General features: G+C 37.7%; 3 protein-coding genes across 3 annotated transcripts; 1 reads left to right on the forward strand and 2 right to left on the reverse strand.

Annotated features, from left to right (window-relative positions):
• Positions 1–7,011: 7,011 nt before the first annotated feature.
• LOC109152773 lies at positions 7,012–8,194 on the reverse strand. Its single transcript, XM_019300419.1, has 3 exons — positions 8,170–8,194; positions 7,606–7,841; positions 7,012–7,449 (listed from the first exon to the last, which is right to left on the reverse strand). The coding sequence occupies exons 1-3, from the start codon at positions 8,192–8,194 to the stop codon at positions 7,012–7,014; spliced, it is 699 nt and encodes a 232-aa protein (XP_019155964.1).
• A 3,851-nt stretch (positions 8,195–12,045) lies between these two features.
• On the forward strand, positions 12,046–15,464 carry LOC109153243 (glutamyl-tRNA reductase 1, chloroplastic-like). Its single transcript, XM_019301098.1, has 3 exons — positions 12,046–12,535; positions 13,655–13,896; positions 14,024–15,464. The coding sequence occupies exons 1-3, from the start codon at positions 12,250–12,252 to the stop codon at positions 15,152–15,154; spliced, it is 1,659 nt and encodes a 552-aa protein (XP_019156643.1). The 5' UTR covers positions 12,046–12,249; the 3' UTR covers positions 15,155–15,464.
• A 3,918-nt stretch (positions 15,465–19,382) lies between these two features.
• On the reverse strand, positions 19,383–22,364 carry LOC109152657 (transcription factor bHLH61-like). Its single transcript, XM_019300301.1, has 4 exons — positions 21,493–22,364; positions 20,804–20,971; positions 20,506–20,676; positions 19,383–19,641 (listed from the first exon to the last, which is right to left on the reverse strand). The coding sequence occupies exons 1-4, from the start codon at positions 22,264–22,266 to the stop codon at positions 19,555–19,557; spliced, it is 1,200 nt and encodes a 399-aa protein (XP_019155846.1). The 5' UTR covers positions 22,267–22,364; the 3' UTR covers positions 19,383–19,554.
• Between the last annotated feature and the right edge of the window lie 466 nt (positions 22,365–22,830).

Raw genomic sequence — 22,830 nt, forward strand, 5'->3', positions numbered from 1 at the left:
CCATCTGCAATGCGCTTCGTTCGAAATACCCACTTGCACCCGATGATATTCATGTGTGGCTCCGGAGGGACCAGATGCCAGGTTTGATTATGTAATAAGGCGTTAAACTCCTGATCCATGGCCTCACGCCAGTGGGGGTGCCCTACAGCTTGTGAGTAACAAGTGGGATCAGCAACTGCTGTCAAGGCATGAAAAGGCACAGATGTGCCTTTGGTCATGTGACGAAGGCGCATAACATGATCACAGCTTTGCGGTTGTGCACGCCGTTTGCGAGGCCTTACCGGAGCGGTCTGTGTGATCGCCAACTGAGGAGGAGCCCTTGCTAGAGGTAAAGGTTCACTTTCAGAGAGCACAGTATTAGATGATACAGTGTGACTACTATTCGGTGCCGGTAGACATAAAGGTGCTACCGCCCAAGGTACCGCCGGAGGTGTAGGTACTTGTGTATAGTCTCCTGTTGCAAAAGGAAAATTAGACTCGTCAAAACACACATGGCGACAGATATAGGTTTTCCCAGTCGCCAAGTCAACACATCTATATCCCCTAAATGAGGGTAGGTAATCTAGGAAGACGCAAGGAATGGAGCGGTGCTCAATTTTGTGTCGATTGTATGGACGGAGATGTGGGTAGCACCGACACCCAAAGACACGTAGGAAATTATAGGGTGGTGAAACTTTGAATAAACGGGTGTAGGGACTTTCATAATTAATTGCTGATGATGGTAAGTAGTTGATTAAGCATGTTGCTGTTTCAAAACCGTAGTCCCAATATTGTTGCGGGACTTTGCCTTCAGCAAGTAGGGTGAGGCCTGTTTCAACTACATGCCTGTTACGGCGTTCAACTTTGCCATTTTGTTCATGTGTATAGGCACATGATTGGCGATGATTTATACCTAAAGATTGGAAAATTGTGTGGAGTTTGCGGTATTCACCCCCTAGATCGGATTGAATAGACTTGATAGAGCGCGAAAACTGTCGCTCTACCAAAACACAAAACGACTCAAACACTTTATATATCTCTGATTTCACCCTTAATGGGTAAAACCAGCAGAATCTGGAATAGTCGTCTACAAATAAACAAAAGTAACGATTACCACAACTATATAGTTAAAGGGAAGGACCCCAAATATCGGTAAAAATTAAATCGAGTACATTTTCACTGAAATGAGAAACACTATCTAGTTTAAATCGAGACGACTTGCCCAGGTGACACGATGCACACAATTCAGGAGTGGTGTTTTTATTGACCGTGACGGGACAGCTTTTCAGGACTTTATTTAATACTTGACTATGCGGGTGACCAAGCCTGTTATGCCAAATAGTGGGAGTGGCACGGGAACTGACGAACGCATATTCTGACCGTAACAATAGAAACTTGTACAACCCACCAGAAGTGGATCCCTTAAGTAGAACCGCCTTGGTTGTGGAATCCTTCACAAAAAAAGAATCGTTATGAAATTCAAAAAACACTTTGTTGTCATTAGTAAATTTATGAAAGGACAACAAAGGAACAGACAAACGCGGGACATGTAACACATCATTTAAGTGGAGATTTTTAGATTTGGACGGAATAGACGTGTGACCGACTCTCGAGATAGCCGAACCTGCCCCATTGCCGACACGACGCACGTCCGGCCCACCATACTCCTCGGAATTACCCATCATTGACGCATCGGGAGTTGCATGCGCAGTAGCCCCGGTGTCGGGATACCACCCATCTGGAGCATGCGATGCCGAGGACGACGGTGCCTCACCGGACACAGCCACGTGAGCCTGAGCGGGCGGTTGCGTGGAATACCGCTTGTAGCAATACACGGCCGTGTGACCATGTGATCTGCAAATTTGACACCGCTGATTACCACAGCCTCCACGACCGCCACCACGGTTCTGATTCCGACCGCCGTTGCCGCTAGAAGTCCGTCCGCCACCCCTGTGTTGGTTCCGGCCGCCACTGTTATTATTCGAACCGCGCCCGACATACAAAGCAGTGTGCACCGCACCACCATCCAGTGATGGATAATCATCCACCAATATAAATTCATGTGCCTGCAAATAATCAGATAAGTGCGATAATGTCACCGGATTCCCGGTTGCCGTCAGCGCAGTGGCTAGAGTCTTGAGCTCCGGACGAAGCCCGCAAATAATATAAAGGTTCTGCTCCATCAACGTCAATGGCCGGCCGGCCTGGATCAGCGACTCCACCAGAACGCCGGCACGCCCAAGATAATCGTCGGTGGTTAAATTGCCCTGTCTGAGCATCTGGAATTGCGACAGCAGATTTAGGCATCTCGCCTGGCTTGAGGATCCTAGCGCACCGGTAATGGATGACCATATCTCGGCAGATATGTTCATCCCGAGTGCGAGATGAAGCGTCTCATCCGCCATAGATGAGACCAGTAGAGAGATGATGGTCTGGTCCTGCTTCACCCAGGCTTTGAAAGCCGGATTCGGAGTGTCGGACTGGACGGCTGCGCTTGACGAGGCGTCGTCATTCGCCGGTGTACCGGCGATAAACTCCGGTGGGCAGGGAAAGCTGCCATCAACGAAGCCCAGAAACTCCTGGCCACGGAGGAAGGAGACGATCTGCATCCTCCTAAAAAGATAATTCTTCAGCATGAGCTTCATCGTAACATAATGATGAGCGCCGGCGAGTGAGCCACCGGCGGCTGGAGCTGCACCATCGGACGCCGTACGATCGGAACCGGCGGACGACATGGCTGATTTGGAGTGCAGGAAGGGAGGGGGAATATTTGCGGTGGAGGTTTAAGAGAGATCGAAAAACCTAGTCTGATACCAGATTGGAAAAGGTTTTCGTTAATTGATACGAGACAACAGGATTATAGAGTATATATAACTCTAACTAATCCTAACAAATAGATATACTAAGTCAAGCTATCTGAGCCACACAATATAAAATTATACAAAGGAAATAATAATAATAATAATAATAATAATAATAATAACTTATACTAACAGAGGGAAACCTGAAGCCACTATATGAGGGTGTGCACTAGGTAAATATCGTCACAATGAGGTAAGGTCGTTCGTGTTAGAAGTCAAACTTGTAACTTTGTAGTTACCAAGTTAATAACATGACAAACTTAGACAAGGTTGCCTCAAAAATTTGTCCCTAAACTAACTAATTTTATGCAATTAGTCCAATTTATAGGTTTTCCATGTTAGTAACAAGTCACCCCAAATTTCAAATATTTTTTAAAAAATAATTATTAAAAAAAAAAACATCTCCAACTAGAGATGAAGGAGGTTTCTTCGTCTCCGGACATTGTCTCCATGGTCGGAGACGAAGATTATTATTATTATTATTTTTTTTTTTTTTTTGCGGAGACGTGTTTTTTTTTCAAAATTTAAATAATTATTTTAAATAATAATTTTTTAAAAAAATATTTGACATTTGGGATGACCTATTATTAACCTGCAAACTTGTAAACTGGATTACTTGCATGAGATTGGTTAGTCTAGGGACCCAATGGGTACTTTTTTAAGTTTGCATTATTGTGTGGATTTCGATGACCTATTTGACCCTTATTCCAAAAAAACAAACCAAAAAAAAAAAACCTAGTATGCTGCCGTATGCATATTATATTAGTAGAGTTTATATATATTCGGGTGAAATTTGGATTAGTTGAGCACTTAAGGAGGTTGACAAAAATCAAATTCATAACCTTTAGGTATGATAGGCATAACCCACATACTAAACAACCAATTCGATAGCCCATTGATCACCAAATTAATTTTAATTTGATTAACTAATTAACCAAACAAAATTTTATTTTGATATATTAACCAAAGAATAATGTTATTCTCCCCTCAAATATTATCTTTTTGATGTGGCTTTAAAACCTTTTCTATCCATGACTATGAATTTATTGATCTCACTACTACTAAAAAAAATAATTTAGTTAATAATTAAATACTGAAATGTCTCATAAAATAATATAATGTTAAGAGAGAGAATTTAAAAGTGTTCAGCATATAGGGCTTGTTTGGTTATCAACGGTTAGCGATTAGCGGTAGCGGGTTGTGTTAGCGGTTATCAGATAGCGGGTTTGACCAGCAGATTATATTAACGGTTTATAAAAAAAGTGTTTGGTAAAATTAGCTGTTTAGATTAGCGGTTAACATGTAAAATGACCATAAGGGTATACATTATAATTTATAATTTATAATAATAATAATAATTTTTAAAAAACAAAGAAAAAAAAAGAAGGGAGCAACGCAAGCTGCTCCCTTCTTGTATTCCCACTTTTCCCACCGTCCCACATCGGTGGAAAAAGTGGGAATGGAGCCTTGAGGCTCCTATTTAAGGAGCCGTTTTGCTCCCCAAATTGAGGAGCCATTTCGGCTCTTCAAAATTAGTTTTAAGTTTTTTTTTTAATTAAATATAAACAGGGGCGTTTTGGGAAAAATTTAATTTTTTCCAAAACGCCAACTGCAAACGCTGCATTTTGTAGCGTTTGCCAAAGCAGCGGTTTGGAGCAAATCACTGCTCCAAACTGCTGCTAACTAAACGGTTTTTTTTTGCGATTTGACATGGTCAAACCGCCAAAAATGGCGGATCCGTCAAAAAATGGTGGATCCGCCAATAACCAAACATGGTCATAGTCATTAATGTGCAATCCAACTATCAGCTTAACCTTTTATTTAAGATGGAGCACATGCTTCAATTAAAAGAAGTGTATAGAAATACTTTGAACCAAATCGAAAGTGGAAATTTATACAATTCGAAACATATTTATCTAGAACAATACTCTCCAAAGATAAAAAAAAACATTGGATTGCAGTCTACAAATCCACAAAACATGTGGCAATATAAGCCCATGCAGCCTGTGAGAGGAAATGGTGTAGGTACAAGCAGCCCATTCTCAATCTTCCAAGATTGGGTTTTCATAATTAAATGAGACAATTGGGGCAAATTATTTTGTGAATCGGGGTCACCTTGCAAGGTGGATTTGAATCTAAAAGTATACAATTTATATATTGAATGTTCATAATTTTACATACTAAATGTTCACAATTCAAATTTTGAACATTCAGTATGTAAATTGTGTATTTTAAATCCAGATTCATGGCATAACTGTTTGACAATTGGACAAACTAGTGGTGTGCCATAAATTGGCAAATTATTTTGTGGACCCCGATCCAAATGTTCACAATTTACATACTAAATGTTCATAATTTACCCTTTAAAAATTCACATTTTTGTATACTATGAACACACAATGATAACATATATATAATTGATTACCTTGTTTTGTATTCACAAGTTTCTTTCAAATACTGCCTTATATTGTATTCAGTTATTCACAAATTTTCTTCTACATATGTTATGTGTTTTGACTTTGAAACACAATTTATACTTTAGAAATTCACAATTTCAATACTAAAAAAAATACAATTTATACGCGTTTAGGACTAGGGTCCACCTAGAGTATCAACGACACTTTGAAGGAGTGTCTTTTAGGTTCATTCCGAGATCAGTGAATAAAGCCGCTCATGCCTTGGCTAGGGCTGTTAGTTCTCATTCTGGTCCTTCTATTGAGTTTTCTTCTTTTCCTCAATGTATTGAACACTTGATTTAATGAAGTATTCGTTTTGGTTTAAAAAAAAAAAAAAAAAAACTATATTTTTCTATTCTCATTTTTCACACACACTAGTTTCATTATAGTAACACTGAAGTATCATTTTAATTACACTTTAGGTTCATTTGACAATATAAATTATTACATGAGATATGTTTTTTAGTTTCATTTTTTACACACACTAGTTTCATTATAATAATGCTGAAGTATCATTTTAATTACACTTCAAATTCATATGACAATATACGTTATAGGCTTATAGCATGAACTTTGTTTTTAGTTTCATTATCAACACACACTAATTTCATTATAGCAACACTAAAATATCATTTTAATATACCCCATTTTCATTTAACAATATACATATTTGTAATTTGATATGTCATTAATTAACAATAACGGTGAAAAATGATATCGTATTGGAGCATGGTTCACTGTGTAACAACTACACACATATAGGGGTGGATTCAAATGAAAATAATTCTCCTCTAGAAAGTGATGGCTGATCACAACTACCCATCCAAGTCATCAATTATTGGAGATTTTAGTATTAAAAAAATGCAAGGTCAATTTTATAATTATGCAATATTTATAAAACTAAGACAACTCATTTTCTTTTTATTTTTCAGCAAACATTAACCGCTGAGCTACCCAAATGAATCAATCAAATAAGTTATTACTTTTTTATCTATGAACAAATTGCCGCTATTTTTGTTAAAATATTAAAATTACAAAAGATATTTATATGACCATATATAGAATAATGTTTTAAGTTTGTGAACCCGCATGAGCAGCTCAATTGGTCACAGAGGTGAAACTTTGGAAGAATGACCAAGGATTGAGCACAGATCTAGCCTCTGTGGTTCATGTTCAGTTGAGTTGCCATGATTTACATCCTCCCAAATACTTTGTCGAGTCGGAGTATGAGAGCCCTTAGGGTTGGGATTCCGCCTTTTGGAAGAATGTTTTAAGTTTGTGGATCTCATTTTCTATTTATCATTTAATTTGAACCCTTGCGTGTGACTGCGTGAGAGAGTTTTCTAGTAATGCCTTTTAAACATTATCTTTTTTTTTTTTTTTTAACATTATCTTAAAAAGTTAAAATGTATTTTTTTGAGAACCAAAGCTTATATTAAACCATCAAAAAAACGTGAGATACAACTCGGAGGGTTCCCAACCCAAACCTCAAGATCAGAAGAAGAACCAGTTGTCCGTGCAAACACATGAGCTACGTGGTTTGCTGACCTCTTGACATGGCGAACAACAACGTTCCCAATGTCCCTAGCAATGGTACGACATTGCTTAACGAAAGACCCAACATAAGACAAATCCTGCACTACGGAATTATAATTATTAACAAAATTAAGACAATCAGACTCAACAATAACATTATTAAAACTACAGCTCTTGAGTCACGCGAGAGCCTCTTTAACCGCCATCGTTTCAGCTTGGTACGGATCCCGTAGGGACATGAACCATCCATTCATTGCAACGACGAACCCACCGTGATGATCCCTTAAAACAGCAGCATACCCAGCCCCCTCATCGAAAACCGCCGCATCAATGTTGCATTTTAAATAACCTTGCGGCGTAGTGGGAGCTTCCAGTGGTTGTTGCCCTCTTCCCACCTGAAAGGCCTGCTGCCACTCCAAGACTAGCGCACACTGTTTCTGCTTCAGCTCTCCCATATTCCATCTCTTCCCATTCCAGTAAGACTCATTCCTCGCCAACCACACTGTCCAAAAACTTGCTACTAGCTGGACATGCACAACAACATTACTAGAAGTTAGATAATGCCGCACCATTTGAAGAAAAGTGCTGCCAGTTGCAGCCCCAAATCCCTCCCAAAGCTGCATTATGACCCCACACTCATAAAATAAATGTGACACACTCTCAGAATAATGGTCACAAAGCAGGCAACCCCCCACCACCATAACCCCTCGTTGACTCAACACCTCACGCACGGGCAGAATATTCCTCACACAACGCCACAAAAAATTACGTACCTTCGGCGGGATCTTAAGGCTCCAAATCGCACACCAATTAGTAAACTCCAGGCCTGGTTCTTGACTCAAATGTTCACGCATGAGGGAATTATAACCATGCTTAACGGAATAGAGGCCACGCAAATCCCCCTTCCAGTACCATGTGTCGGAAGACTGTATAGAGACAGGCGTATTAAGAATCCTTGGCACGTCCGCCTCATTGAAAATATCTCGCAGCAGCTCCACATCCCAACACCCTGCATTATCCAGAAGACCACATACTTTAGTATCCTTCAACTCCTCTATTTATATTAGTCAAAATTCACATTTATTTTTATGCGAAACAAATATAATGATACTTCAAAACCTTTTAAAACTCATTTTCTCCAACTTCATGTGTATACTGTGAGAATCAAATTCTTATTCACCTAGCTATAAACTATTATTCACTTTGACTCTTTGAGGGTATAAAAATTTCAAAATTCATCTTTTCAACTAGGAGAATGCAACTCATCTTCGACCTTATTATTAGAACCAAAAGTTTATCACCTTACATAGTAAATGCACATCTTTATCATTTTATACTTGGGTAGCTAGCGACCAATGCCATATTTCAATAGTATGCTGGTGGACTTGAACCTCCAAGTTAATATCCAACCCTAATAAGTTGTGAACAACACTCAAAATAGTCGTTCGATCACATGCCATTTAATTTCATACTAATTTTTCAACATGATTTTTATATATATTATGCATTTATGCTTAACATGCAACTTCACGTAGAGGTACGTTTCAATCCATAACTTTTCACTTGGGTTTAGCTCTAATACTAAACTAAAAGATATGTTCCGTCTCAATTAATTAAAAGTTTAAGCTCATAGTTAGAACATGCATTTATTATTTATAAGAAAAATTACATTTTTGGTCATCTAGTTATACTCGTGATATAGACTTAGTCATTGAGTTATATGCATGACCATCTTTAACACATAAGTTATGCATGGAGTGACGATTTTAGTCCTTGAAGGACCAAATCAACCACTTTGTTAAGTGACAAATTAGTGATACGTACAAATAGTCCCCGAGGGATTAAAATTCCCACTTCGTGCATAATTTAGGGTTTAAATACAATCATATATATAACTCATGGATTAAGTTTGTACCACGAGTATAACTAAATGACCAAAAATACAATTTTCTCATATGCTAAACAACACACAATTAAATTATAATATCAATCAATAAATGTAATGCAATTAACAAATTTTAAATATTAATATAACCAATGTTTCAAAAAAAAAAATATTAGTATAACAAACGGTAATATTTATAATACGGACTACCTTTATGTAAGTAGAGATGAAATTAAATATCATGGATAGTAATTCATATTTTGATTTTAAAAGTGACTGTTTAATAGATACGAGTGACAATACAACTTTACCGATAATACCATGGACCAAAAGTCTAAAACATGCAAAACGACAACTTGTGCACAAATTAAGGTGGCAAAACATGGGATCAAGAAACTAAGTTAATTAATTCCCAACATGTTCATCTGTCTTAGCTTTAAAAGCATGCAATGCTTTCTTGCACCAAGAACACTAAATCTTGTCTTAGTGAAACCATTCATTTCTTTAATCATCTTCTGGGTTTTTTTATGTTAATGAAAATGTACGATTCTATTTAATTTGTATAGTGAGTGGGGTGTTCTTTCGTAATTGTACCAAATTGTTTCGAGTGACTTGACTTAAAAACAACGAGAAAACGGTTATGTTTTGCCTAATAAAAAACATTCATATTATATGCAAATTAAAATAACTTATCGTTTCTTAGCTTGTACTTCTTAGACATATCGGTCTCTGCTTTTGTAGTGTATTTCTCACCGAATTGTTTTAACTCACTTGACATAAAAACATGAAAAAAATAATTATATCTAACTTGAACAAAATCATATTGTATGTAAAATAACATATATATTATTTTGAAGGTAGTTTCTTTATCACATTGTTCTTTGATTTTGTACCATACAAATTTGTTTTAAATATCTTGACTTAATTAAAAATAACAAAAATATAGTACTTACCTTGATAAAAAAAAAAGCATATTTTATGTTAAAAATACTAGTTTAAAATATTTATTCAACACGTTGCCTTCCCTTTGCACTATATACAAAATTGTTATAAACGACTTACTTAAAGAACGATTGAGAAAATAATTATATCCTATTTAATAATAAAAAAAAGTATATTTTATACAAAATATAGATATTTTAACCTTCTAAGTATGTATTTCTTCAACACATTGGCATTCATTTTGAGTTGCTTCTCTTTTTTATTATTATTATTATTTTTTTTTTTATTACAAAAGAATGGAGATACCCAGATATACAATCTATGCCTACACCAAGGCTTGAAACCTAGACCTCCCACATAGGGGAACAACCAAATATCAGTAGACTACAAAGTCCTTAGTGAGTTGCAATGTCACTCAACCACAAGACCTTTGACTTATTCCATTTATTTAGAAGTATAATAATTAGTTATTTATTATAATCGAGACTTTAACAATTGTATTCATTGAATATTTTTTCCATAACAAAATGATCGGACCAAACAATGGAATAGTTCTATTTCATTCCTAACCTATTTCATAAACCAAACATACCATAAGTGTAATTATTTGTACTTTGTGCAGAATTGTATTTAGAAAAATGATTAATGTACTCTTATTTTCACCACATGTCCTGATCTCATTGAACGAATAAAGGGAAAGAAAATTGCATTTTTCTTTTTGTGCCAATTGACATGTGGTACAAATGATCAGCAGAAAGTAAATAATAGAATAAAAAAAATGCCCGCAGAGTTGAACTCTTTAACATGGTGCATCATATACTACAGTTAAATTTATGACTATACACTTCTATTAGTAATTTGTTTACCAATACTCTAACATATTGGATTATACTAAAAATATTTTAAGAAAAATTGTTAAATAGACCATGCATTGAACTTTACATGAAAAATAAATTAAACCTTGAACTTTAAAAATGTGCAATTAAACACTCAAACTTATCATTTTAGTGCATTTAAACTCAATACCTGATTGTTCAATTCACCTGGAATAACCAGATATCATTAGGGTTTCGTTGATAAATTCGGCGATCAACGACTGACGAATGTTTGCCGATCGCTGGTCACCATTGTCGATCGCTAGTCACCATTCCCAATATATGCTTTAGTTATGTATAAGACTACGAGCAAAAGAATTTGTAAATGTAATTATCAATGATTTTTTTTATAACGAGGAAAACTCATGACCATTTGTGTGTGTTGGGTAAAGTCGCTCTTTTATTATAGTCCACAAACCACACATGACAAAGTAAACCACATTAGAAAAACACTATGTGATGAGTTCAGGAGAATATTAACAATAATTAAACTTGCGACCATTTGGTATAAGAATTATGTTCCATTCATTCAACAACCCCTATTAGAGCAATAATAATACGCGAGTATGTTTTAACCCTATATTGAAGTAGTTAATTTAAGTTAAATTTTAATTCACCCATATTAATTAATAAATCATTTTGATTAGTGTTATTAATAATGAGATATAAAGAATAGTTGATTGTATTTTGTAAAAAAGAGCAAGATATGGGTGAATCATCAATGTGAGGCCAGGCCAGCTCCACAACATCTATTGCAAGTTGTGGTAGAAAATCCTAAGATTCATTATCTATCACTAGTTAACTACTCCTTTGCACTTTTCCACGTCACATCTTATCATTTTCTTGGATATATGTATGCATGTATCCTACAATGCTACAAGCTAAACATATCACCTTATCATAGTAGTCTATACGTCCCATTTTATCTGTTCTATTTACTATTTATTGGTCAAATCAACTCTTTTTTCTTTGTTTATTTTCTTTAGTATTTTATTTTTTGGTGTTTATTAGTTCTTTTAGTGTAGTTTCTAAATATATAAATTTTGTATACTAATACTGAACTTAATAGTATGAAAAATTGAATTAAAAATAATTGATGTCAAGCCTCGTTAATCGAACCTGACACATAAAATGGGACGGAGGGAGTACATTTTAACTTTGTACTCTAGAAAATACTCTATGTACTCTATTTTTCACTTTCAATTTTTATTTCTACATACAAAATTTTGATGTAGAAACTTGAATTGAGACCCACATGAAAAAAGTAGCGTTCCCACCACATCAAGGAGGAGTAAGATTTGTGAGTACATGTAGTATAACTCTTATACTCTAGATATTATTGGTTAGAAAATGACAAGTGTATAAGTGTATTTAGTGTGTTTGGTTAGCAAGAGTTTAATTCCTTTTCTTTTTAATTTTTTTTTTAATTTATAATAATTTATTCAATGGGTTTGGGAGTTGATACAAGTTTTGAGTGAAGTATATAAAGTGTGGATAAAACGTGGAAACCATTCGCCAATCAGAATTGAAAGAAATCTCCAACTCGCTGACTCAGCACTGGTCAATACTCGCCCACGCATTTCCCCTCCGACCAATCATTTCCTCAACGTCACAACCCCTCCGTCCAACCGCCACACGCCTCTCCGACGCCCCACTTTTCTCCGATCCAAGGGGGTAAGGCTTGTGGTGGAAGCGCTGAATTCTTGCCGCGGGGAATGGCGGTCTCCGGCGCATTTTCAGGGGCCAAACTCGAGTCTTTGCTGGTCAGCAACGCCGCCGCCGCCGCTTCGAATCCGGCGGCTTCTCCGGCGTCGTTTGGGGTGCTCTGCAAGGCGTCGGCTCGAGCTAGACCACGCGGCTTGGTCCAGAGGGGTTCGTTCAGTTCTTCCATCAGGTGCGAGGTCTCGGTTCAGCCTCAGAATGCTGCAGCCGCCGCCGCCAATGCGGCGTCGGATTCCAGCCTTTCGGCCCTCGAGCAGCTCAAGACCTCCGCCGGTGACAGTATGTTTCGATTCTTTTGCATATTCTTAATAGCTTCTATTTGAGTTTGAGTTCTATTCGAAATCCTATTCCATTTTTTCAAAGTGATCATATGAAGAATGCAAAAGGGGTGGCTTTATAATACACCTAAACTTTTAGGTGTAAATGTACTAGATACCCAAACTAAAATCACAAAATATCTTGCCCTAAAAAGGCAAAATCCCTCTCCCGAGGCCGAGGGCATCTACAACCCGGCCTAACAGGATTGTGGATGAGTATATCACGGCGACTCAACGACCTATTAGGTGGGAGGACTGGTGACTAGTGTCCACAAAGAGCGGGTGAAACTCTCACACTGTGCCTGTTAGGCTTGATCCCACGTCCTTGCCCAATCTGTCACCTAATAGGTGGTTGAGCCAACCACCTATATCACAGTGACTCAACCACCTATTAAGTGGGAGGACCAGTACCTAGTTTCCACAAAGAGCGGGTGAAACTCTTATAGTGTGACTGTTAGGCTTGATCCCACGTCCTTGCCCAATCTGCCACCTAATAGGTGGTTGAGCCAACCACCTATATCACGGTGACTCAACCACCTATTAAGTGGGAGGACCGGTGCCTAGTGCCCGTAAAGAGCGGGTGAAACTCTCACAGTGTAACTGTCAGGCTTGATCCCGTGTCATTGCCTAATCTGCCACCCAAGAACCAACTGAGCTACCCGTGCAGGCAAATCACAAAATATCTTGTAAAGATGCTTTGTTGCCTGTTGGCCATTTTCTCTGCTTTTGCCTACAAGTTAGTTCAATTATTGGGAGAATTCTTTTGGTTGAGATAGGGGGAGGGGGCAAATATTTGTTTATACGCATATTCTGCTCAATTCTGTTAAGAGATGAAGTATGAATAGTGGACTTATAATTCTGCATGCTTGAATATTCCAGCACTGATAGGAACATATAAGAGTGAATAGTTCTTCAGACTGGGCTCTTTCTGTGCTTGATTTATGAAAGGAGGGATCTTTCTTGTGGAAAGCCATTAGTTTTCTAAGATTAGAGGTTTTGACCTATTTTCCTGCCTGGTTGCCCCATCATCTTTAAACATACACCATGGAAATGAATAGCTTTGAAATTGTATGTGATACAGGATATACAAAAGAAAGGAGCAGTATTGTTGTTATTGGGCTCAGTATCCACACTGCGCCAGTTGAAATGCGAGAAAAACTAGCTATTCCTGAAGCCGAGTGGGGTAGAGCCATTGAGGAGCTCTGCAATTTGAATCATATCGAAGAAGCTGCTGTTCTTAGTACGTGTAACAGGATGGAGATATATGTTGTAGCTCTTTCTCAGCATCGGGGCGTTAAAGAAGTGACTGAATGGATGTCAAAGGTAATTTTCTCTCTACCCTTTCAAGATGCTACTCTAAATTCTCTGATCTTGATTAGGAGAGCCAGTCCTTAGGCATCACATCACGAGTACGTGTCGAACTGAATCCAAATTTTCGTTTCTTTGACAGAAAAGTGGAGTCCCGAGTTCAGAGATTTGCAAGCACCGCTTTTTGCTGTATAACAACGATGCCACTCAGCACATCTTTGAGGTATCAGCGGGGCTGGACTCGTTGGTTTTGGGAGAAGGTCAAATCCTGGCACAGGTGAAGCAAGTAGTGAAGGTTGGTCAGGGAGTGGCTGGTTTTGGAAGGAACATTAGCGGGCTTTTCAAGCATGCAATCACCGTGGGGAAGAGAGTTAGAACCGAAACAAATATTGCAGCAGGGGCGGTTTCTGTTAGTTCAGCTGCTGTCGAGTTGGCTCTAATGAAGCTTCCTGAATCGTCTCACGCCAGTGCCAGGATGTTGGTTATTGGAGCGGGGAAGATGGGGAAGCTCGTGATCAAGCACTTGGTAGCCAAGGGTTGTACGAAGATGGTGGTTGTTAATAGAAGCGAGGATAGAGTTGCTGCAATCCAGGAGGAGATGAAGGGTGTCGAGATAATCTACAAACCCCTCGACGAAATGCTGGACTGTGCTGCAAATGCAGATGTAGTTTTCACCAGCACTGCTTCAGAAACCCCCTTGTTTCTGAAAGAAAACGTGCTGAACCTTCCACCCGTAAGCCCTAGCGTTGGGGGCTTAAGGCTTTTCGTGGATATCTCCGTTCCTAGGAACGTGGGTGCCTGTGTTGATGAGCTCGAGACTTCCCGAGTGTACAACGTGGATGACCTTAAGGAGGTCGTGGCTGCCAACAAGGAAGACCGGGTTCGAAAAGCAATGGAAGCTCAGGCAATAATTTCTGAGGAATCAAAACAATTTGAAGCTTGGAGGGATTCACTGGAAACTGTCCCCACCATCAAGAAACTGAGGGGTTATGCAGAGAGAATCCGAGCTGCAGAGCTCGAGAAATGCTTGTCGAAAATGGGGGATGACATCACAAAAAAGACGAGGAAAGCAGTGGATGATCTCAGCAGAGGCATAGTAAACAAGCTTCTTCATGGTCCAATGCAGCATCTGAGGTGTGATGGGAGCGATAGCCGCACTTTGAGCGAGACCCTCGAGAACATGCACGCTCTAAACCGGATGTTCAGCCTCGAGACTGAAATATCGGTGTTGGAACAGAAGATTAGAGCCAAAGTGGAGCAAACACAGAAGTGACAACCTTAATGGGGGCCAAAAAATGTATGTTTTCTCTGTTGGTTCTGTTGTAAATTCTGGGTGGATATACTTAACAGGACATGATTACTTTGGGGTGATCTATCATTGTTGGTTTGTTGTTGCTGTTGATTTCTGGCTTTTTCTCAACACATCTGAAAGGAGATTTCCTTCTTTGTATGTATTTTGCTTTCTAATGTAATCAAGACAGTAAAAAGTGAGCTTTGAACCTTATAACCCATGATTTTGTTGGAGTTTGTACTTGTACTTAATGCACTGTTCACTGATTAATTGAGACCAAATTTTTTGTTAATATGTATATTCCAATGGATTATATTTCCTTTGGTATTGTGATGTTAAACTATTGGGTTCATGGAATAAGTTAGGAATAGAATAACATTTCTGGGAATAGACTTATTTCATTGTTTGTTTTGATCATTTTGTTATGGGGATAACATTTCTAGGAATGAGCTATTCCCTTTGCAAGAGGAATAGCCATTTCCGGAGGAGAAGGGGAGGGCTTGATATTAAGTTTTGTTTAGGAGAGTGGTGAGTTTAATGAATTATGATGATAATAGGGTTGGAATGTTTTATTGTTGCAAACGCTAGACATCGAAACGGTCTTTTAAAGGACGTTTAGAGCAATGAAATCTTCTCATCGCCCTAAATGCTTGAAAAGTGAAAACTAATACTACTATCCCTATCACCCTAATATAGCTTCCGAGAACTAAACACTGTTCTGACCCCACCATTGTAAATGCCCTCCTAAATGGTGCTTTCGAGAACTGAGACTGCTCTATTTTCACCATCATGAATGCCCTCCCAAATAAAGTTCTCGAGAACTAGCACTACTCTATCCCTACCATTGTAAACACCCTTCTAAATGGTGCTTTCGAGAACTGAGACTGCTCTATTTTCACCGTCTTATTGAATGCCCTCCCAAATGAAATTTTCAAGAACTAACACTATACTCTATCCCTACCTTTGTAAACGCCCTCCCAAATAGTACTTTCGAGAACTGAAACTGCTCTATATTCACCGTTTTGAATACCCTCCCAAATAAAATTTTCGAGAACCAACACTGCTCTATTTTCACTGTCTTGAATGCCCTCCCAAATAAAGTTTTCGAGAACTAACACTACTCTATCACTCCAACTCTCTTCATTCATCACTTCTTTCCATCTAATATAAAGAACATAGAGTGGGACAAAAGACAGAAAACAGATAGGACTGAGTGAAAGAGAGTGGTAGTAAGAAGAAAAGTTGGAAAAAGAAAGCAAAGGGAGAGGGTGTAGATAAAAAGTTTTTTTTATTTTTATTTTTTATTTTTTAACAGTAATACACGCTGTGAATTGAGCAAGACAAAACAACATGTAAAAGCAGGTTAAGACATAAGACAAAACAAAAGACCAATCAAATTTTAAAGATGTCGATCGAAACTTGACTGGATCAATCTCATTTATAAAACGTTGTAACATTAATATAGTATAAAAAAAAAAAAAAAAAGTGGGACCGGTGTGAAGATAAATAGTCAACGGTGGAGCATGAATTCCCTGGTTGAAAGGGAAGCTCTGGCGGCCTTGTGTTTGAGATTGAGATATTGATGAATAATGTGATAATTTTTGTCTGATGCATATTTCTCCCATCCCATGTTTCTGCTCGAATGATGTCTTTTCATCCTCTCAATCTTTAACTTTAGTTATGTCAGCCGTCCGGTAGAATTTCTATCTTATTTTTACCTAACTTCTACCTCATTAATTAATACTCCGTAGTAATATTCGGGCAATTTATATCATAAATCAGGTCCACATAGCATTATGGATCTTGAATCAAAACAACGAAGTACAGAATTCATACTTGTAATAAATTACATAATTTTATAGAGTTAATTACCGATTTGGTCCCTCGACTATGAGAATTTCACCAATCTGGTTCTCGACTTTCAAAATTCTCAATTTAGTTCCCAACTATGCTCTTTTTTTTTTTTAATACCCAAAATGGTCCTAACCGTAAGATATCCGTTATCTCGGGACCAAATTGATCATTTTGCTATAGTCAAAGGACCATTTCAGTCATCACATGCACCATTTTCTCCGAAAGTTAATTACTGAAATGGTCTCTTGACTATAGCGAAATTACCAATTTAGTCCCGAGTTAACGGACCTAACGGTTATGATCATTTCGGAAAAAAAAAAAAGCATAGTCGAGGACTAAATTGAGGAATTTTGAAAGTCGAGGACCAGATTGGTGAAATCCTCATAATCGAGGGATCAAGTCGGTAATTAACTCTAATTTTATAACACAAGACATATAACATGTTATATATTTACTTATTTTTAAAAAAATATGATTTAGGTACATAATTTGTGTTCATAAGCATCGAATTTCACAACACAAAACACAAAAATTCATAGCATTAGACACAATTACTAATTTGTTTCAGGTACATAATTCATTCTCTTAAGATACAAAATTTAATAACACAAGACACAAAAACTCACAACATAAAATACATACACATGCATCAAAGATCTACAGTGTACCGTGAACCCTGGTCCATGGTATAAGGATTACCACAAGTAAATTTTAATGTAGACCATGGGCCATGCAGTTGCGTGGACCATGATTGAAAGCAATGTCGTTTCTTTAATGAAAAGAAATAGCACGACACTCGTTTGACCGTTTCGTCCAACTAATTATTTTTTTTAGCGTATTCAATTTCATTTTATATACACTGTAGTTTCATTACATCACAACGTAACTAAAGTATCATTTTGATTTAACTACATTTTCATTTGATATTATACACTCAATATGTGAGACATGTTATTGAATTTCATTTTATACAAACTATAATTTTATTACAACACCACTAAAGTATAATTTTAATTCAACTACGGTTTTATTGGACAATCCATCAATTTTAACCTTATGCTATCATATAATCCATCAATTTATTGCGGAACAAACTCTTTAAAAATATTTTTTTTAAAAAAAATAATCTCTCTCTATTTCTAAAAAAATATGTATTATTGTACCTTGGGACAACATATAAGTGGATCGCAAACGGTTAATGCAACTGTAAAGTTCAGTGAGTGAAGTCAAATTTTGCAAGTGTAACTCAAGCTGATCGAAATGTTCTTTAATAGTAACAAGCTAATAATTTATGTGACAAGATCGATGTCAAGATCATATACAAAAATTGACTTACATTGATCAATAGTATTACAAACGTGGTTGTAGAAAATATGTATAATTGTGTGGTACAAATATTAAAATGACATTTTTGTTGTTAAGAAATAATTGACACAAAAAAAGTAAAATAAAATAAACAATATAACTAACACTGTTTGTTCTTCTGGAAAAAGTAGCAATGGAAATTTCCCAGCAGCCTCTGAGAATGTACAATCATTAATCATTAAAAGAAAATATTGATTTTGGTAATGATTAAAGGTGGTGCAATAGATGTGTTTATAGGTGTCATGTCAAAATATTCACTTCAAATCTCTGTGTGTATATATGTATCGCAATTAGTACAAAGATTGAGTCACACCCTACATTTTTTGCAACTTCCATATTTCCAAACTTGGGCTCCATCCTTAATAATGTCAAAATGTTGTCTGTTCCTCGTAAGGAATATAATGAATTATAATTCTTGTATCAGAAAATTACGAGTTTAATTTTTCTCAATATTATTTCAATCGAGTTTATTGCACAGTAATACGATTTATCTCGTCTATTTGATTTGTTGACTGTTACACATGATCGATCAATGCGCACCTCTTCGAAATTGCTAGTTTTGCACATTAATTTGAGTAAACCCATTTTAGAGTCTTAAAATAATTCTTGAAATTTGTATATGTGCGCGCGCGCACACACATAGACCTTAGTTCCAATGCGGTCGCGTCTTAACGTGCGGTCAGTGCGGACGCACCAATAGTTATGCAAACACGCACCAATAGTGTTAGGAAACGCACAACAAAAAAATGCACCAATACACCAAAAACTGCACCATTAAATACGCATCACCAAAAAACACATCATTAGGTACGCATAAACGCACAATTAGATATGAGGAGACATGGTGCATTTTTTGGGTGTGTGGTGTGTTTTGTGGTACATTTGTACACTTCATTGTTTTGCGCTTTTCTATTGGGGCATCCGCACCGACCGCACGTTAAAGTGTGACAGCATTTGAGCTGATATATATATGGTTATGGAGAAGATAAAATGATTGGAATAATGGAATCCATTTATTTTGGATAACAATTATCATAAAAAGTTTGAGTACAATCTCAGATCTCATTTGAAACTACCATTTTCAAAACATAATAATCTGGCCACATGATTTTTAGACCTGCTCTAATTTGTTCTCTTCGAAATTTTATCCTCTACTTAAAGAGTTAAAGACACCTTCCTCCATATCCGGCATTCCTGAATAATGCCTGTTTTATGTCTTCTGTACTCAAAACTCCCCTTTGCTCCAATTCCTATCATATATCACAACAATTTTAGAAAACAAAAAAGTCAAAAATCTCAGCATAAAAGAAAAGGAAGAAAACTTTAAGTAAACACTTTCTTTTTGTTATGATTTATTTTGATACAATACGGAGGAGGATTACAACTGTCAACTCTAAATACATTAATAGATTCACAATCATTCATCCATCTACACTAGCTAACTACAACTCATGCATGTACAAATTAAATGCAAACTAAATAATACGTCACAGTCACGGTTAAAGATTAAAATATTACACGATTTCTATAAAGAGCATCTTCAATAGTAATGTTTTTTTTTTGTGGTTTTTGAAGTGCCAACTAGGAGAGAGAGGAGGGAAAGAGAGGAAGGAAAAAAGGGGAAAAAAAAGCAAATTTGACCGTCTGACACAAGGAAAAAAATAAAACAAGGCATAGGACGCACTAGTCGGCGCGTGCAGGCTGGCCCGCTGAATGTGCGCCCAATGCGCACAAAGGCAATAGCCTTCTGCATCTCTCTCTTGCGGGACCCACAAAAAATTAATATTTGCAGGAGAAATTTTTGAAAAAAAAATAAAAATCATGCCTCCCATTAGTGTAAAAATCCAAGTTTAATTTTTTCTTCCTAAAAAAGGGTGAAAAAACCATTGTTGTAGATGCTCTAAGACTCGAAACCCAACCTAACCCTATAGAGCTTCCCTTTTGGCATAAGTATCCATGCCTTTTTTATACCGGTATAACTATGCATACTATTTGAGTTATATAAGATATTGTCAAACACTTATCCTTATAATATCGATATACGGACACATACCCTACATAATTATACTCGGTTTAAAAAATTACTGGTCCAAATTAACACCTAATTATTGTACCTGAGTGCAGGAAGCTCTGAGTGCAAAGTCATTGAAACAACTAATAACACACTGTTGAATCTCTAGGCCTAAAGCCTCTAGAGTGGTCACTGTTGATAGCAGAAGCCCAGGCTTGGCTGAGCAGCAAATCTCCACCCTTGTATCACTCACTTCTCTCCTTTCCACATCAAACTGCAATAAATAAATAAATAAATATGAAAACTGATCAGAAAAAAAAAAAAAAAAGAAAAAAAAAGACCCACAAATTACAGACTGACCCCTGAAGAAGCAGGAATTTATGAAATGAAACCATATATACCTTGGGTGAATTCCTGACAGACATTTCATCTGGTTTTACATCCTTGAAGATGCTCATTAGTCTGAGTTGATCTGGCCCCACCTCCATTTCTTCTTGCAGATGGTTTATTCTCTCCAGCAGCTCCTTCATGTAGTCTATTGTGTCCCCAAGAATGGATGTTCTATCCATCTGCCAAGAAAAAAATAATATGCAAATTAACACTCTAATTTTTGTGGGTTAAAGTAGAACAATCAAGAAAATGACCCCGAGCCTGCCCACACAGATAGCTCAGTTGATTTTCGGATAGCAGATTATGGATAATGATGCAGGATTAAATCTTGGTAACAGTATAGGAGTTCCAGCCTCCCGTGGGGTGAAAAGTTGGTCCTTCCACCTAATAAGCCGCTGAGTCACACTGATATACCACTTCGCAATTCTATATGTCGAGTCGGGATGTGGGGCCCACCGACATTGGTTCTCCCACTTAATGGACGACTGAATTACCATGATTTACTTCTCCACAATCCGGTCAGGTTTATAGATGTCAGGATGTGGGGCCCACCAACATTGGTTCTCCCACCTAATGGGTGGCTGAATTACCGTGATTTACTTCTCCACAATCCAGTCTGGTTTATAGATTTTGGTTTTTGTGGGCAAGAAAATGATGGCTTGTGAGATAAAAGGGATTAATTGATTAATTAATTAATTACCTTGCTAATCTTGGGCACAATTGATCTAAGCATGGAGAGCCTGTCATTAAGCCTCTTCCTTCTCCTCCTCTCAGCCATGAGGTTCTTGGAAGGTTGGCCATGGAGTTTCTTGGATTTGGGCTTCTTCTCAGGGCCAGATGACCCAATGTTGAAGGTCACACCAGGCTGCACAACCTCACAACCACCACCGCCGCCGCCGCCTCCGCCGCCGTACTGGTAAACTGCAGGCTCCATTTTACACGAATGAGTATTATGGAAGCAATTATTAGCCTCCTCGTCAAAGATTCCGGCCGGCGATGACGACAAGAGCTCCTCGTGGTAGCTGGCCGGAAATGGCGGCGGGGTGCCGAGTTTGATGTTGGACGACTCAGTGAGTTGCGGGGAAAGCTCAGTGTAGAGGTCATTGAAGAAGCAGGAAGAAGAGGAGTTGAAGCTCTGCTCAAATGGCAGATAATTGGCGTAGCAGTCGTCAAAAGAAGCGGTGGTGGCCGTGCTGGTGGCGGTGGTCGCCGCCGTCGTGGTGGCGGCGCTGCAACACCCGCCGCCGGGAATTATTGGCACCATCATCTGCTTCTCATCCTCAACACAATCAAAACCCCCATTCCCATTAACAACATTATTATTGGAATAATAATTATTGTAACAATAGAAATCATCAATATTATTCCTGTTCATTCCCATTCCCATTCCCACAGGAATAATATCACCTGCTTCCCATGAATCACTTCTCAAAGCTAACAATTCTTCCAAGAAACCATTCTCATAGTACTCCATCTCTCTCTCTCTCTCTCTCTTTCTCTTTCTCTCTCCTATGTTTTCTTTAAAAAGGTTGATAAAAATGAGGTTTGATGGGAATGAGGTTGCACCAAGTGGAGGGAGGGAGGGATTCTTATATAGTGAAAGACAACCTTATGGTAAGAGCAAACTTTGTTATTTTTTCATATAAAATTAGAGATTTGGATTGCATCTAGGGTAGTAAATGAGCCGAGCTGTTCGATCAAAGTTCGGTCAACTTCAAATTTGAGACGGTTTGTTTTGTAATCGAGCTCAAGCTCAAATGTTTTAGACTCGTTGCTCGTCGAGCCGCTCGCGTGAGCCATATATATATATAAAATACAAAATTATAGCCGAGTGGCTCGCAAGCCGCTCTCAAAACTCGGCTCGAGCTCGGTCAACAACTTCGAGCTCAAATCGAACTCGAGCCGGCTCGTTTCATAACCCCAAGCTTGATCTTTAGTTTTCGAACTCAAGCTCGAGCTTACCTATTGTTTATCGAGTTCGGCTCAACTCGTTTACATCCCTAGTTGCATCAAACAAATAGTATTATAAGAGTAACTT

Source organism: Ipomoea nil, unplaced genomic scaffold (assembly GCF_001879475.1).
Source record: "Ipomoea nil cultivar Tokyo-kokei standard unplaced genomic scaffold, Asagao_1.1 scaffold2480, whole genome shotgun sequence".
NCBI classification, from domain to species: domain Eukaryota; kingdom Viridiplantae; phylum Streptophyta; class Magnoliopsida; order Solanales; family Convolvulaceae; genus Ipomoea; species Ipomoea nil.

Excerpts from the sequence above, each read along its gene's own strand:
- LOC109152773 (XM_019300419.1), bottom strand. The coding sequence starts at position 8,194 with ATGGCATTGGTCGCTAGCTACCCAA. Across the intron at positions 7,842-8,169 it reads ATTGGTCGCTAGCTACCCAA|GGTGTTGGGATGTGGAGCTG; the intron begins GTATAAAATGAT and ends TGGATAATGCAG. Across the intron at positions 7,450-7,605 it reads GCCTTAAGATCCCGCCGAAG|CTTTGGGAGGGATTTGGGGC; the intron begins GTACGTAATTTT and ends GTCATAATGCAG.
- LOC109153243 (XM_019301098.1), top strand. The coding sequence starts at position 12,250 with ATGGCGGTCTCCGGCGCATTTTCAGGGGCCAAACTCGAGTCTTTGCTG. Across the intron at positions 12,536-13,654 it reads CAAGACCTCCGCCGGTGACA|GATATACAAAAGAAAGGAGC; the intron begins GTATGTTTCGAT and ends TATGTGATACAG. Across the intron at positions 13,897-14,023 it reads TGACTGAATGGATGTCAAAG|AAAAGTGGAGTCCCGAGTTC; the intron begins GTAATTTTCTCT and ends TTTCTTTGACAG.
- LOC109152657 (XM_019300301.1), bottom strand. The coding sequence starts at position 22,266 with ATGGAGTACTATGAGAATGGTTTCTTGGAAGAATTGTTAGCTTTGAGA. Across the intron at positions 20,972-21,492 it reads TTGTGCCCAAGATTAGCAAG|ATGGATAGAACATCCATTCT; the intron begins GTAATTAATTAA and ends TTTTCTTGGCAG. Across the intron at positions 20,677-20,803 it reads CTGTCAGGAATTCACCCAAG|TTTGATGTGGAAAGGAGAGA; the intron begins GTATATATGGTT and ends TATTTATTGCAG.